The 15,464-nt window shown below is 39.8% G+C and overlaps 1 protein-coding gene across 5 annotated transcripts in view; it reads right to left on the reverse strand.

The window, feature by feature from the left end:
* The window catches only part of STARD13 (StAR related lipid transfer domain containing 13), a 309,280-nt gene that overhangs the window by 227,837 nt on the left and 65,979 nt on the right, over positions 1-15,464 (reverse strand). For 4 of the 5 annotated variants that reach the window (XM_075084943.1, XM_075084952.1, XM_075084931.1 and 1 more), the window contains one exon: positions 4,074-4,217. The exons of the other annotated variant lie outside the window; for it this stretch is intronic. In XM_075084943.1, the coding sequence (XP_074941044.1) occupies positions 4,074-4,217 (144 nt within the window). The remainder of the gene's footprint in view (positions 1-4,073; positions 4,218-15,464) is intronic. 5 annotated transcript variants of the gene reach the window in all.

Here is a 15,464-nt window from a genome sequence, read left to right on the forward strand (position 1 = left end):
GTCAGGAAGAGACCAACTGCACAACATTCTCCCACGTATCCTGGTTTGCCTCAAAAGAACAATGAGATGTGTGAGCAGGGAGCAAGCCGTGCTGCAGTCTGGCAGGATCTGTGATGGGTACAATCAGGGAACCAGGATCATGGGTGCACTGCAGAGGAGTCCCAAGCTGTTGGGTACAATCAAACTCAGCCTATTTTTCTGGGTGCTCCCATTCACAAGAGGACAAATTTGCTGCCGATCTTTAACAGCAACTGCCTAGTTCCCAGTTAGTGTATTTTTAGATTGTAAAATGAGGAGGCTTTGCAAAGCTGACAAAAGAATCAGTACGTGGCCCAAAAAAGTTTGAAGATAATACACTATTGCAAAAGAATTAAGAGAATATGTTAAGTTAAAGACAAAATTTTGTTCAATGAAAGTTGTATCTCTAATAGATGACAGGGTAATTATAATCAAACAGGATTTCTGTGTCACTATCCATGAATGATAAAGGACTAAAACTAAAAACGATGATTCTTATTCTTCAGATCTGCTAGTTTTTCTGCACTGAAACCGATTACTAGACATCAAATGGCAATGAAGCAGATGCATTAAAGAACAGTGAAACACACTGTTTACGGCAAGACTGTTTTCTCTCTGCTATCTCATTTACAAAGTACCTCCTATACTGCTAAGAAAGACTTTTTTTCCCATAGGAAAGGTACAGGTTTTAGAGGAACAGTACTATTAATTGCAGTTTTCCAAAGCTTTGCTTAACGAAACCTACAGCAAATGAAAACAGCAGTTTTGCTGTTCGTACATTCGGAGAGCCCAGCTTTTTGTACTTAGAGCATGCATTTATAGCATTGGTGAGAGAATGTTTCAGAAAACAATTTGATGCCAGTTAACTTTTTTATACCTTTTCTAGAGCAGATAGAGAGTCATCCAGCCACTGCTACTGCCCAATGCTATTTCCCAGTAAAATAAAATGGCCAGCAGTAACTTGGAGTTCACACAGAAGACTGACCAAGGAAAGTGAAACCTCTTAGCATTTTTCTAGAACTTGTGTTTTGGAAAATACCTTAAATTTGTTCACCAAAATACTACAAGATCTGCTACTCTCACCCAATAAGTCCTGTAACATTTATTCACCCAGTCTATTTTCATTAACTAGCAAATATTTAGACTCTTTTCTGCAAAATTTTTGTACAGTGGAGTATTATTAATGACAGATAACTTCACAACAGGAAAATGTAAAGAATAATAAAATATCAAAGAGTTACTTCCATGAACAGATGAAAAAATCCTTCAGCAGAAACCTGACTGGCTCAACATAGTGATTAAATTACAGAACTGATTCTGAGACGCAGCATCTGCCATACAAAATAAATACTCTGTCATCTGTTAAAAATTGCCCACACTCTTGAGAGACCAATTTTCAGAGCAGCAGCTCCATGAAACATGTTGCCACTCATACAGTAGTCACCTACTTCTGAGAGAGATCTACAAGCTGGCTTTGCATCTGTGAGCACTTCACCCCAAATCCTTTTCAATCATAATTTCTTGCATCAGTTCCCAGTTTATACAATTCAAATAGGATAAAAACATATGAAGAGCCCATAAGTGGTTCGCCATTTTATAGAAGCCAAATTTACACAGTTACTAATAAACATATGTCTGAGATAAATCTTCTTCCTATTCAAGTTTCATTGTGAGTGACAAGAATAAAACATTTGATACATGTGGAACAAATTTCAAGCTATAAGACGACATATGGACCAAACAGGATGAATTGATAGAAGATCATACAATTGCATGAAAACAAGATTTTGTTCATTTTTTCCACTGCAACGGTCGTTCTGAGATTTTCAAAATCTGTTTCTTCACAGTAAATTTATAAAAAGATTTAGGAGGATGTTTTTTCCTTCTTTGACTATACGGGAAGACTAAGGTAAACCTGTTTTGAGGCAAATTATTCTTAAGTATTTAAATTAGGGCAGCTGATTCCCTTGTTCAGAAATGGTTTGACTGCAAATACCTTTGCAGGAGACAGCAAAGGGCATCCCATCATCAGTTCCACAACAGATTGTCCCTGACTCTTTTCTTGCTCTGGTCTTGCTGGTCTCATCAGAAAGATCTTTGTGTTAAATGACCTCTCCAGCTCCTGTAGCAAAATTGGCTCTTGAAGGTTTAAAGGACATTTCCAGTCTGCCAGATAAGGCCACAATAAAAATGTGTCTGATTCACACAATGTTTGCCTGTCCACAGAAAACTAAAATGAAGCAAGCTCTCCTGCTTCAGAATGGGAAGACGACACGACCTGATAAAAAGGCTCACATATCATATCGAGGAAAATGGTAATTTTGGCACTTATGTTAGAATCTTTTTGACTTATCAAAAAAGATGCAACTATTGGTAAGGGAAAGAAGTGTGCCAAGACAGTGAGACTGGCTTGGAGGTAGGTTTTATCTGCATATTAAGCATGACCAGATCTGTATCACTAGCACAGGCTTTTGGTGAGGGAATATGTCCCAGGAAGAAGGCTGTGACCAAAGTCCTGGACTCTGTATTCAGAAGATGTCTTGCCACTAGGCTCCAGTAAGAGAAATGCAAGCATCTGGGATGCTAGTGGTGGCATTTGTTATGCAACCACTTTTGATGCTGTTCTTATGTATCAAAAGGCATTTGAAAACATTGTCTATTTGGATTTGTTTTTCTGCTGTCTACATGCCCTTCATTAAACACTCCAGCAATGGATTTGAAGTCCAGTATCCTATCATGTTCAAGCCATCATGGAAAAAGAACGATGCCTAACCAAACCACAGTTTTTGCCTTAGTAGAACAGGCACAGCCATAAAACCACAGGTGATTACATCATTGGTTACCAAAACCAGACTGCCTCACAACAGGAAGTGCTTAAACTCTGAGGGCTTGGATTTAACTTTCGGGCAGAAAAGCAGACTACACCTGCCACTGCATTTTGACAGGAGGCATTGATCAGTTGCCTACAAGAAGACAGAACACTTTCCATTAATAGTCAAGTTAATGATGAAATTAATTCAGCTGGACAGAGCTGGTTCTGACTTGCTGACATGTACAATAAGAAATGAGAGACAGTCACGGGCCTCTGTCACTAACACTCTCTCTGCAGAATACAAAAACCCATATTGCAAAGTGCAACACCAAGATGCAAGATTCTGAATGTCCCACCTTGAGACATGAACATTTACACTGCGATCTGTACAGACATTTACTTAAAGAATTTAGTTTTACAAAATGAAGCAGCATTGAAACAGCAGCGACGGCAAAAGCATTCAAACAAGCTCACCTTCCAGGAATTTCAAGCCAACACTAACATTTGGAGATGCAAATCCAAACAACTCTATCTTAAGAACTGACTTTAATCATAGCCTAAAGCAGAGAACAAACACTCCTACTTGTCACACTGTTCTCTCTCCAGTTACTTGCCTCTATTAAAAACCTTGTTTATTTTAAAATTACTAAAATAATATTGCTCCTTAATCCCGCTTGCCCTTAAAATAAAAGTTTGGGAAACTGCATGTCATCAACTGATGATACCTGCCACCACAAAATATTCTTAACTAGAAGAATGCAGCTCGAAATCAAATATTCAGATAAAATAAAGAAACAAAAATATTAATTCAACTCTTAATGAAGGTACATAGTGTCTCTCTTGCTGTTGTGTCTTTAAATAAATATAGTGAATGTAAATAGGCTAGCACTGGGACTTTAAGTTAACAGTATTCTATCCTGAAAAATTATCAAATGCAAACATCTGGATTCAAATTCCCCTCTAAAAAAGGTGTTTAATGATTTTAAGCCATATTGACAGAAAAATTAATCCTTCCATCAAGTTTCATCCTATGACATTTCCGTTTATTTGGCCATTAGCTGTCTAAGAAGAGATTTCATCTATGAATGATATTTCGTTTTTATTGAGTGCAAACTCTTACTTCATCCTTGAACCTGAGCACCCCATCCTATCGAGAAACACAACCAGATCTGAAAACCATTGCTTGATGAGCATCTGATACCTAAATGTTACAAAACATATCGTATAACACACACATCCTTACCAGTTGTTTGTGCCTTTTGGTAGGAGTACTGGAGGGAGAAGAGCCAGCACTCAGAGCTTCTTCAATATCTAAATTCAACTGTTCCAGTTTCTTCATAAGACACGACATAGAGTCTGACCATTCAGATCCTTTTTCTGGTTGGGTCTAAAAGAAACCAAACATACATGAAGTCTTTAAACATTCAAGCTTTTTGTAACTTGAAGACTCTCATTTTTCTTCTAGCCCTCAAGGAAAAAGCTGACCTGCTCTTTCCCTGTCCTTGGGTAACTTTCTCCATTTAGAAAGCTTCAATTAACACTCCAATCCTGATGACAGATATTTATAGATGTTCTTCATACTCAAATGATCACACTCCACTTCTGTATATCTGAATGGCTTTCTAACACTTCATCTTGGGTGAACCACTGCCAGCTCAAGCTAAGCACAACCAAGACCAAAACCAAAGTAACTTTAATGTCTCCTCTTTAAGTCACTTCTATTTCAGCATCTCTCCACTGATTGCTTGTCAATAAGAATCAGAACACTGAAGGTCATCATGTGCACTGTATTTTATTCCTTAATATAATTCCAGATTCTGTCAAGTTTTGCAGCTTTCTTCTGCCCATCCATTGGGAATACTTTATTGGTCTCAAACACTTTCTGTTTTCATGGATGCATCTTCCCCTTTTATCTGAACTCCTTCACTGTATAATGAAAATATTAATCCAATGTAATGCAACTGCTGAAAACACTTTTCTTGTTCCTTAGTTTCCTCAAAGTCCTTTGCAGTGACCCCTCTTGAGCATCTTTCTACGGCAGGCCCTGTGCATGCTGCTGCATTATGCCTCCCTTTCCTCATTCAAATATCTTCTAAAGATTCACAACACAGCCATACTGACCTTTCTGTCATCACAGGCAGCTACAGCTCCCTAGGTTAGTTCTGTCCTGAAGCTACTTCAGTTCTTTCATCTGTCTTACTTTCACAAACAATAAATAACTTGCACAGGTCACTTCATAGTAAACAATTCTAACAGGCTGAGCATACAAACAGCAATAGCACATTGCCATCCTACCAAAATCCTAAAGGCATCATACCAACACTCCAGGATACCTAGGGGAGCTAGATGAATACTGTTATTATTCTTACCTGATAAATCTTTACAGTGATCGGCTTCCTTTTGAGGGTTTCGCAAGTGGGACAGAGAGGTAATTGTAATTTGCTCACTATCATAGAAAAAAAGCTGTAGAAATAGAATCCAGGACACTCACTCTAGTATTACACTGACATATTTTTACTAATGGAATTGCTCATCTCCACCACAGTAACTAAGAATAAGGCTCCAGATCGTCAGACATCTGGTCCCATATTACTGAGAGAAGCATGTTGCCTTCAGGGGGGCTAGTATTATCTTTGTAGGGATTGTTTTGAAACACAGAAAATTAAATATCTAATCTTCAGTTTTTCAAATCTTTATTTGGAATTTCCCAAATTTTTATAACTTACGAGTATTTTCCCTGAAGTGCTGTTAAAAGTGCTAAGCTGTATTTCAACAGCTGTAGCTATAAAAATTATTTGAACAGATTCTTCCATTACTTCCCATTGTCTTCCCAAAGTTTTAAAGTAAAATATAGGAAATACAGGATGTTCCACAGAAAGTAAGTATCAAAAGACACTCCTCATGTTGAATCCTTTCTGAGAGAGATGATCTTACACAGAAAATGTGCATGTTGATAAATGTCTACAACACTCATTTCTAGACAAAGTAAAGATTCTACATTTTCCTGTAATTATGCTTCCTCACGTACTGATCTTTCCAATACTAAAGAATGCTTAAAAAACCCAACAACAAGGACAACACAACCTAAAATCTAGCAACAATGAACATTAAGTCTGTCAAAATCTAATATGAAGGTTCTATTTCTCAATGCAGTTAAACTGTAATTTAAGAAAAAGGAGCTGTAAGAATGTGCCTTCTTACCGATCAGTGGTAAACAATTCTGAAGCAACAGAGGCAACAATTACACAAGGAAATTCATAAATTGTGTTTGATTTCAGTGAGCTATGCAAAAATTGTACTTGTCAGGAGACAAGAACTGAGGTTACATGAGAAGCTAGGATTTCTGAGTTCAATGAAAAGTAGGAGATATTTACACAAATGCAAACATTTCATTTTCTGTTCCATGAGACAAAAGAGTATTTCAGGGGGCCGGAGGAGTGTCTCCAATTTATCATTTTCCATAGAAAATGCAAAGACGAAAATTAATGCAGACTTTAAAAAAGGTTCCCACACATTTCTGATGAAGACACTCCAAAAGCATATAATAATGCACATACCTGATACAGTATTACAGTACAAAATACAGCTCCATGCATTAGGAGGCACACTTTGCCTTTGTCTTGACAAATATTTACCTACTGGAACAACACTTCCAGCATTCACCAACACTCTGCAACACATCCAAACCCCCTTATTTTTATAAATGTCTTTTTTTATTGTAACAGAACTCAAAACACAGCCATTCCTTAAAAATACAAGTCCTAAAGAGTTTCCCCAAACTACAACTTTCCTAGCTTTCTCCATTCACTTCTGTCTTTTTATTTCAGTAAGACCCTATATTGTGTCTATTAAGGGCATGAGGAAAAAAAAGATGGGTTTTCATTATCCTTCAAGATAAAGCCAAATGGGCCCAGTTAACAAGTGCCATTCACTAACTGGAAATTTGGCACAAAAGTGACATTTGGAACAAATGCTGATTGGCCATGTATTTCAAAGGTTGCCTGAAATTCCTGCTGAACAGCAAAAACATGATGCTACTTACATTCAAAAATATACAGCCTGCACAGTAGGACTTCTAACCAGTGAATAAATTCTGCCTAATCCATTCACAAGGAACACAGCTCCCCAGTGTTCAGCCCTAGTAACTAGGTTGGATGCTATCAAAGTGCTCAGAAAAGCTGAGTATCAGTGTTTCCTGCCCATAGCAACTGCAGAGGCAGTAGTGTCAGAGCATCTTTGGAGCTTTTGTGTCTTGCCCTTCAGGAGGAAAAAAATCTCACTAAATTATCTAAGAATCATGGTCTGCTTTATTCATTGTTTTTCCCTTAAAAAGGTGTACAGGGAGAACACTCCCTTCCATATACTCTCAAGGTCTCCTTTCTTTTTTGGCGCCACAATCATTCAGCAATGCATAGGAATGCTGTTATCTTTTGAAAAACCTGAAAAGGTTAGAGACAGAAGTGTGTTCCAGGAACATTTTTTCTATGTCACTTTGGAATACAGAATCATATAATTGTTTAGGTTGGAAAAGACCATTAAGATTATCAAGTTCAACCATTAATGTGACACTACCAAGTCCACCACTAAACCATGTCCCTAAGCACCACACCCACATATCTTTTAAATACCTCCAGGGATGGTGACTCAACCACTTCCCTGGGCAGCCTCTTCCAGTGCTTGACAACCCTTTCAGTGAAGAAATTTTTCCTAATACCCAGTCTAAACCTCCCCTGGCACAACTTGAGGCCGTTTTCTCTCATCCTATCCTAGATGGATGAGCAGTAGTAGAAAGTGAGATGAAAGAATCCCTCATCAAACAAATCTTTCAAGGTGGAGCAACCTTGTCTATGAAGATCACATCATACATTAGGCAGAGAATGACATACTGGCCTTGAAAGTGAACTCCTTTGTCATATGGATTTCTCAAGTCCCATACACTCAAGTTAGACAAAAAAGAATAAAAATACCACAAAACAGAAGTATCACCCTCTGTGCTAAATATAAAATTAAGTGGTATGCACTTCCTTAAACTCAAAGCAGTCACAAAAGCAGCTATTATGCTTCAGATAGTTATTGTATATGAAGAACTAACCCAACTGTTTAATGTTTACTAAGACGTATTTAGCAATCAGCCAAACATAAAATTTAGTCGTAGATTGCTACTTCCTACAGCAACCACAGCTTGTTTTAGAACAGCAAGCTTAATGTTTCTGTTACACGTACACATTCATATCCGGATTCTGTGTTCACTTACATAGCTGAACTTTCATTACTACCAATAACAAATTACAGAGGTAGAACAGGGCACAAGATTATGGTCCATCACCTAAACAATTACTTGCTCTTTCCTTAGACTGAAGTAAATACATTCCAGACATTCAGCTATTTGTGCCTTTTGGACCAAAGGCTTCTGCACAGTTTTTCAGCTTTCAAGTGTTCTTCACTAATCTTATTCAGCAAAAACATCTGTGATAAAAGGAATATTTGTTTCAATGTTTTGCCCATGAAGCGTATTGCAATAGGCATAATAGCTGCCAGCAAATCTAAATTTAAACTGAAAGAATGTGGCAGAAATGAACAAGTCCATATAGAACACTCAGAGGTCAGGGTTAACCTCACTGCCAGACCTCATCCTATACTGGAAGCAGAAACAGCTTCCAAGTGAAGGGTTATGAGAAAATTACACAACTAAATTTATCTGATAACTTGTGGTTTTCACTTCAATAGGTCCAACTGTTCTGATAATTAATGTATTGTACAACTTCGAGTGACAAATTACCGACCTCCAAATAAAAAAAAATACCAGTGCTATTTAACCCTCCTCCCTAATATTAAATCGGTTTAGATAGAATTCTTTCTGATGTACAGCCTAGATCCGCGAAGTATGATTTTGTGGAAATATTTCAGAGACCAAATACCATATTTTGCTCTTGCTGCACTGATGGGGCTCCTCCACTCTCAAAAGAAGCTCTGTGTAAAAGAAGGTCTCTCAGCCACTGGTGGTTTTGCCTACAGGGGCTGGGGGAGGAAGCCAGATTGGTTCCTTATACAAAATTCTTCCCAAAAAAAGTATTTAGGATACAAAGAACTCTTTTATTCTCAAAATAGATTTCTGTGTGCCTTCTATGCTGTAGATAAAATATTTCAAAGGGAATTTTCCCTCACATCCCACTATAGTGTTGCTTAAATATTTACAGAGCTTTTACACAGACAACTAACTTGTGGCATCTTTCTCCTGGAAAGCTGGTAAACTCAACTCTGCAGTTAGCAACCTTTTAACTTCTAAGAACTGTATTGCTATCCATCTGAAACGGTCAAGGAGAGTCTCTTCAGTCTCTCAAGTCAGCAGGCAAAACCATGCACATTAGCTAGGTTGCTGGGAAAGAGAAAGCTCTTCAGGGACTCTGCATAAAGTTCAGAGCAATCTGGATCCCTAAAATGTAGAAGCATTCACCTAAGATGGGCTATTAGGATCTCAGCAGTTTTCCCAAAGAAATGGTACAAAAATACTAATATGAAGACAGTGTTAATTTAATTGGTTTCAAAGGAAATCTTTTCCAGGATGAACTCTTTTCCCCCAAACCTAGGATATTTACACTTTTTAAATACATCTGTGTATGAAGCTTTGCTTTTCCTTCCTGTCCAGTCACCTTCTCCTTTGTGCTTTCCTGCCTGAGGATGTGCTGCCACAAGCTACTGATTTCTTCAAACAGGTTTTCAAAAGTGACACAAGCCATAACTGTGTGATCTGATGAAACCTTCGAAGTGTTTGATGCTCTAGAGTAATTAAACTCCTCTTTAAAGACAGTTAAGGTTGTTGCTGGCTTTTCTCCATTTCCCTCATAGTGTCACCACATAACTGACTTAATCTTCTTCCACTAAGCTTAACTGTTCATTTCTATAATCTATATGTTTGCATTTTTGTAAACCACTAGCTATGTCTTTGAGGATTATCCACCTGAATATGAGGAAAAACTCCTTTCCTGTGAGGGTGCCAGAGCAGTGGCACAGGCTGCCCAGGGAGGCTGTGGAGTCTCCTTCCCTGGAGACATTCAAAACCTGCCCGGATGCGTTCCTGTGCCCCCTGCTCTAGGTGTCCCTGCTCAAGCAGGGGGTTGGACAAGATGATCTCCAGAGGTCCCTTCCAACCCCTGCCATTCTGTGATTAATGCCGTACAATATAGAAAAATATTGAGGAAATACTAACTTCAAGACATAGAACAATAAGGATATACACTTCAGGTTTTTTTCAATGATTAAAAGGTGCACAACATGGGAGAAAAGGGAGCCTAAAGAGGCGGTACCATGAGAAAATAATGTAACAAAACCCTTACCTCATTTCATGTATTTGACTATTTTTTTAAAAGCAAACTCACACCAGCTCAGAAATAGACTCAATTACTTTTTATAAGAGCTTTTAATCTCTCAGACAGTGAACTGGTAAATTTGGCCTTTAATTTGCAATCAACGCATTGATCTTGCGTAGTGATAACATCCATCCTATAAAAGAAAATAAAATCCTGAAGTCCTATCTATCTTTAAAGTGTTCCTGCAGCAGTTCTTAAGGACTATTGCTCTAAACTAGGCAGGACAGGAGCCAGGGTACCAACAGAGTGTTCCAAATACAAGTTTATGAAAATGTTTTCCAAATGAAGAATCCTGAGCTAATTTCTGGGACTGAAAGCCATAAGCTGTATCAACATGGTGCATCACCCAAGATGAGAGAGAAAGATTTGAAGGGTAAAAGAAAGGAATTTAGTTGAAGAAAAGATGTGGGACAAAATGCTCTGGAAAACATTTGCACACTACTGCAGAAGTTTTAAAGTGCAATAGCCAACTGTCCCAGACAGCCTGGTATGAAAACTTATAGATTTATTCTGTTTCTAGTAAAAGCAACTAGTTTCATATTGGACTTCCTACTTAAAAAATGAAAACTTAAAATGGCATGTAGTTGGTTTTAACATCAAATTGTAATTTGAGTTTGCTCAAATGATTAAAAGCCCCTTTTTTATTACCCTACTTCACAACGTGTACAGCAACTCCCCACCTTCTAACAAATTATGTCAGGCAACACCAAATTTCACAAACAGGCTGTCTGACAAGCCTGTACTGCTGAGACATGCTACAGAACCAGCATCTGAATGGCCAGACAAGTTATTTTAATTGACATCTGCTCCTATTTCAGCACACGAATTATCCTCTTGGGTTATCCCATCTTCAGCTGCCTCAGAGTGGATGCTAGCTCATCATTTATCTATTCTACTATTTCTTCCACCTTGCGAGGTGGAGGAAGTGAACTGTGCTTCTTGTATCACAAACACCTGCTCTAAGCAGCAGTCAAATTCCTGATGCCATCCGTTTTCATTCAGTTTGGCACCATCTGCAACAGTGGTTGTACTGGCACATTGCAACTAGTGACCGCGCATGTTTACACATATAGCTTTTAAGATGCATTTAACTTCTACTTCACAAAAAAAATCACTAACTTCAAAATACTTCAACTCTTACCACGACTACCTTAAAAAATGTGACCAACCAGTGCCTGTTTACTGAAGGGTATCTTCCTGCAGTGTTTACTAACTAAGCAATGGTGTGACTGGGCTTCACAAAAGCCGAGGGGTCTCATGTCACTAAATCTATACTGAAGCAGGTAACTTACAGCTCCTTCAGCCCAGTGTGTTTAGTTACACCTATAAATTACCTTTTGAGATTGGAATAGGACTTAATCTGTTTTCTTAAAAAACATTTGTCTCGTTGTGGTTAGAGCTACCCAAGATGTGGAAGAGCTGGGCTCAGCTTCATCTTTGACCTAATGCATTTTATATCAGCTGTCCCATCATTTCAAAGATCAGCAGGGAGAAGAAATACAGTATCACTTTAGTACTGGGTACAAGTGTCTGTGCAGGAAATCCCCTCCTCTCCTTCTTGTCAAAGAGGAAACAAGCATGAAGATCAGCTTTACCAGTTGTGGCATCCACCTTGATGTGAACAGATCAGGACAGTTTTGCCAGTTTTAGCCAACAACTATGCTCTATGAAATATATAAGCTCTCTGGTAAGACTAGGGTATTGGTCTCCCCCATCCTACAAACAGGACTTCATCACCAGGCTATGCATTTGAGTTGCTTCCACTAAACGTAGTTTCTCTTATTTGTCCAATAAATTTTGAATCATTTTTGCACAGGCAAAGCTACAGGAGGAGAACTTACGCCCAAAAAAACCTACCATTGGAAGTTCTTCTGGAAGGTAGAAAACAGAGGCTAATGTCTTTCAAACAGTTGGGAAAGCTGAATGCTTCTCTTCTGGGGAAGACAAACCACTAAATTATGGAAAATGGTAATACAGCACTTCTCATTTACAAAGAAAGCATCAGCTCCCACTGCATTTTGTAGAGACCTTCAACCTCAGGATTTACATGGGTCCATGTCCACCAAAGTGACTCAGAGCAACCAGTCCCACCTGTGTCGCCTCCCAATCACACTCTTGGTCTTATAGCGTGAATTGTGTAATTTTGACACATGTAGGAAAAAGCAAGCAGGAGATCTTAAATTGAGAAAACAGGCCAGAAAACTACAAAACCCCCTTATTTTATCAATGCCTGGCTAACCTAACAGCCAGTCTCAGATAGTGCTCAGAGGCTGATGCATAAAGAAAGGGTGTAACCAGGCAATAATAACCTGGTATTTCACACAGGATGCTCTCCCAGTTTTCAGTGCCATAAGCTGCAAGTTGTACCACAACAGTGGCCGTTAGGCAGCAAACAGGACTGTCATGTCAAGCAACCATATTCTGCCCGTGTCCTGGATTCTTCTGGATTTGATCCAAACACTACCAGTTCAGTGCAGTCCTGGATGAATTCTCAGATCATAGCCAACAAAACCATGACAAGGGCATGACCCTGCTGGCTGTAAGAAAGGAAAATGAGTGTGACTGGTGGAAACTACACGGTCTTTGCTGGAGACTAGTAGTGAAAAGTAACATGAAGAAGAAAACAGTTGCAGCAGATAAAAAGGATAGTGATAGGATGACACAAAAAATTATTTCATGACCCATGTAACACTCAGGAGGTCCCGGACACAAATCCCATAAAGGGTAAAGCAAAATTCAGGAAAAGGTCTTCAGAAGGCCTAGAGGAAAAGCCACCAGTAGGCCCATCTGCAGTGTAAAGCACTCAAGAGAAGAAGCACTAGGGCCTTAGTCCCGCTGCTGGACCCAGAACAAAGCAAGCAGAATGACGTGCCCCAGTTTGGAGTGGGGAAACACTACCCTACCCTGAGCAACACGAGCCAACATGGGTGCCCTTCCCCACTCACCAGTCGGGGAGTAGCTGTGGACAGCACGTTAACTGTTCGCAGGTCATTCGTTCCTCCTGTGTTTCACTTGTTATTACAACAGCTGAAGTACAGTTATGCTTGCTGTTAGCATAATGGTAACTAAAATTGGTAAAGAATAACCTTATCTAATAGAGTAATTGAATTAAGCAGATTTGTCTACTTCCTCCGCACGCTACTACCCATGCTAACTGGACAACTGTCAGAGCACACTGTGATGAAAATTGGTGCATGGTGTGTGGGAAAGGACATTAAAGGTATCAAGAGCTGCGAAGCAATCCCTGCGTGCCAGCGCCAGGGCTGCCCTGGCAATCTGACACACGAGTTGAACCATTTTTCCTAAAAAATATCATCATCAATGTTTCATTGAAGAACTCTGGAGCAGATTCCAAAGATTAAGATGGTAAAGGATCAAGACAGACATCTAGTAACATCTGGAAAATTTGTAAATGTATCTAAAAATTCTATCTTGACGCTAAGTGCCAGAATACTTAAAGAAAAAACAAAAAAAACCAAAAAAAACCCCAAATCCCACTGCACAGGATAAAAAGAACACTGCTTCCAAGATACACAAACATTCATGCAGTTCTGTCAAATTTGACATTCTTTCCTCTCCAAAAGTTTTTGCTATCTACTATTGAGAAGAAACATTTATGTTAGCAATCCACTTCTAAACAGAAACCAGAAATTAATGGAAAAAATAAAAGGTGAACAGCACCTTCTGGACTTAAAGAGTACTCGAGAACAAAGAAGAGAAAGCTTAGCAGAGAAGAAGATATTTTTGGTGGCTAAAGATAGGTGGTGATGGGGAAAGGATGGAATATGAATTATGAGAGAACAAGAGAATAGCAGATAATTCAAACAGTGCAAACCTTCTAAGTTATACCCTGAACCAATTTTCATCAAGCTAACAATAAATAAAGGGCATTAATCCCAGGCCCAGAAAAGTAATTAGGCACCATTCCCAGATCTTCATTGGAAGTTCGACACCTAAGCGTCCAGGTTTAGCTACTGGGTTTCAGTATTATTCAAAAATAAGTTAAACGCAACCATATGGCTTTGCTGTGAGGTAAGTATTTATTGATGTATCTAAATGCAGTTTAAAAAAAATCCATTACTATTAACCTGGAACTCTTAAAACTTCTAGAGCCACAAAAGCAACAGAAGTAACATTATATTCCTCATATTGCTAACATTACTTCAAGAACTTACGTGACATAAAAAGCACATCCTTTTTTCTTAAATAAATGCAACTACAATTGTTGAAACATCCCTATACTATTTCACATTACTTAGCTCCCCACCAAGCTCCGCTTATGTGTTACACTAAAATAACAAAGAAAATTTATGAAAATTTAGAGTTTGTGTGTAACACATACAAGAGCCTTGGCCAACTTCCCCCATATTATACCAATGTAATTCCATAAGAGTCCTTGTGGTTGTCCTACTATAACATGGACCTGCAAGTCTCCCAATGCCTGGCATAATCACACCAAATGAAAGGTGGCACGTGCTTTAATTTATATTTACTTTATGACAAGCATGCGCATAACATCACATCAGAGGCAGAGAGAAACCCCATTTTGAAACAGCAGCTCTCATGGCAGCAGAGAACCTCCCTGGGATTTTGGACACCAGGCAGTAGAACCATCCAGCACAAAGGCTTTTTCCGCCAAAATCCATACAGTAGATAAAGAACAAATAAAGTTTTTCACCCCTTCTGTCCAAAAAGCATTTTGTTAACATTACAGTCTCCAGGCCACCAGATTTCACCCAGAACCCTCCAATACTTAGCCTCAAGTAACTTGCTTGGCAGTAGCATGCTTATAAAAACCAACCAACCAACAACAAAAAAAAAGCGTTGCTTTTTCCCCTCCTTCGCTTGGGGAAGCTGTATTTCACCAAAAACCAGGACCCGAGCTTTGCTGTCCCCACACCGCCGCGCTCACAGGCACAGCCCAAGGCCCAGCCCCGGCCCCGGGGCCAAGTCATAGCCAGCACGTCCGCCGAGCGCGGCTGAGGGGCGGCGCCGGCTGGGCCCGCTCCCCCGCTGGTTCAGGGCGGGCACGTATCGATGCAGACGCGCCCCTTCCCGCCGCGGCGGCGGCGCCCTCCGCCATTTAGCGCGGGCGGCGACCGAGGCAGCCGGGAAGGGCCCAGCCGCCATGCTGGGAACGGCACTGCCGCCCGACCGCCCGCGGCGGGAGGGGGAGGATGAGGCTCAGCCCCGGCTGTGGCTGCCTGAGGGGAGACGGCGCCTCCCTGAGGCGGGGGCGGCGGACGGGGTGCGGGGGCCCCACCGAG

Source organism: Phalacrocorax aristotelis, chromosome 1 (genome assembly GCF_949628215.1).
Source record: "Phalacrocorax aristotelis chromosome 1, bGulAri2.1, whole genome shotgun sequence".
NCBI lineage: Eukaryota > Metazoa > Chordata > Aves > Suliformes > Phalacrocoracidae > Phalacrocorax > Phalacrocorax aristotelis.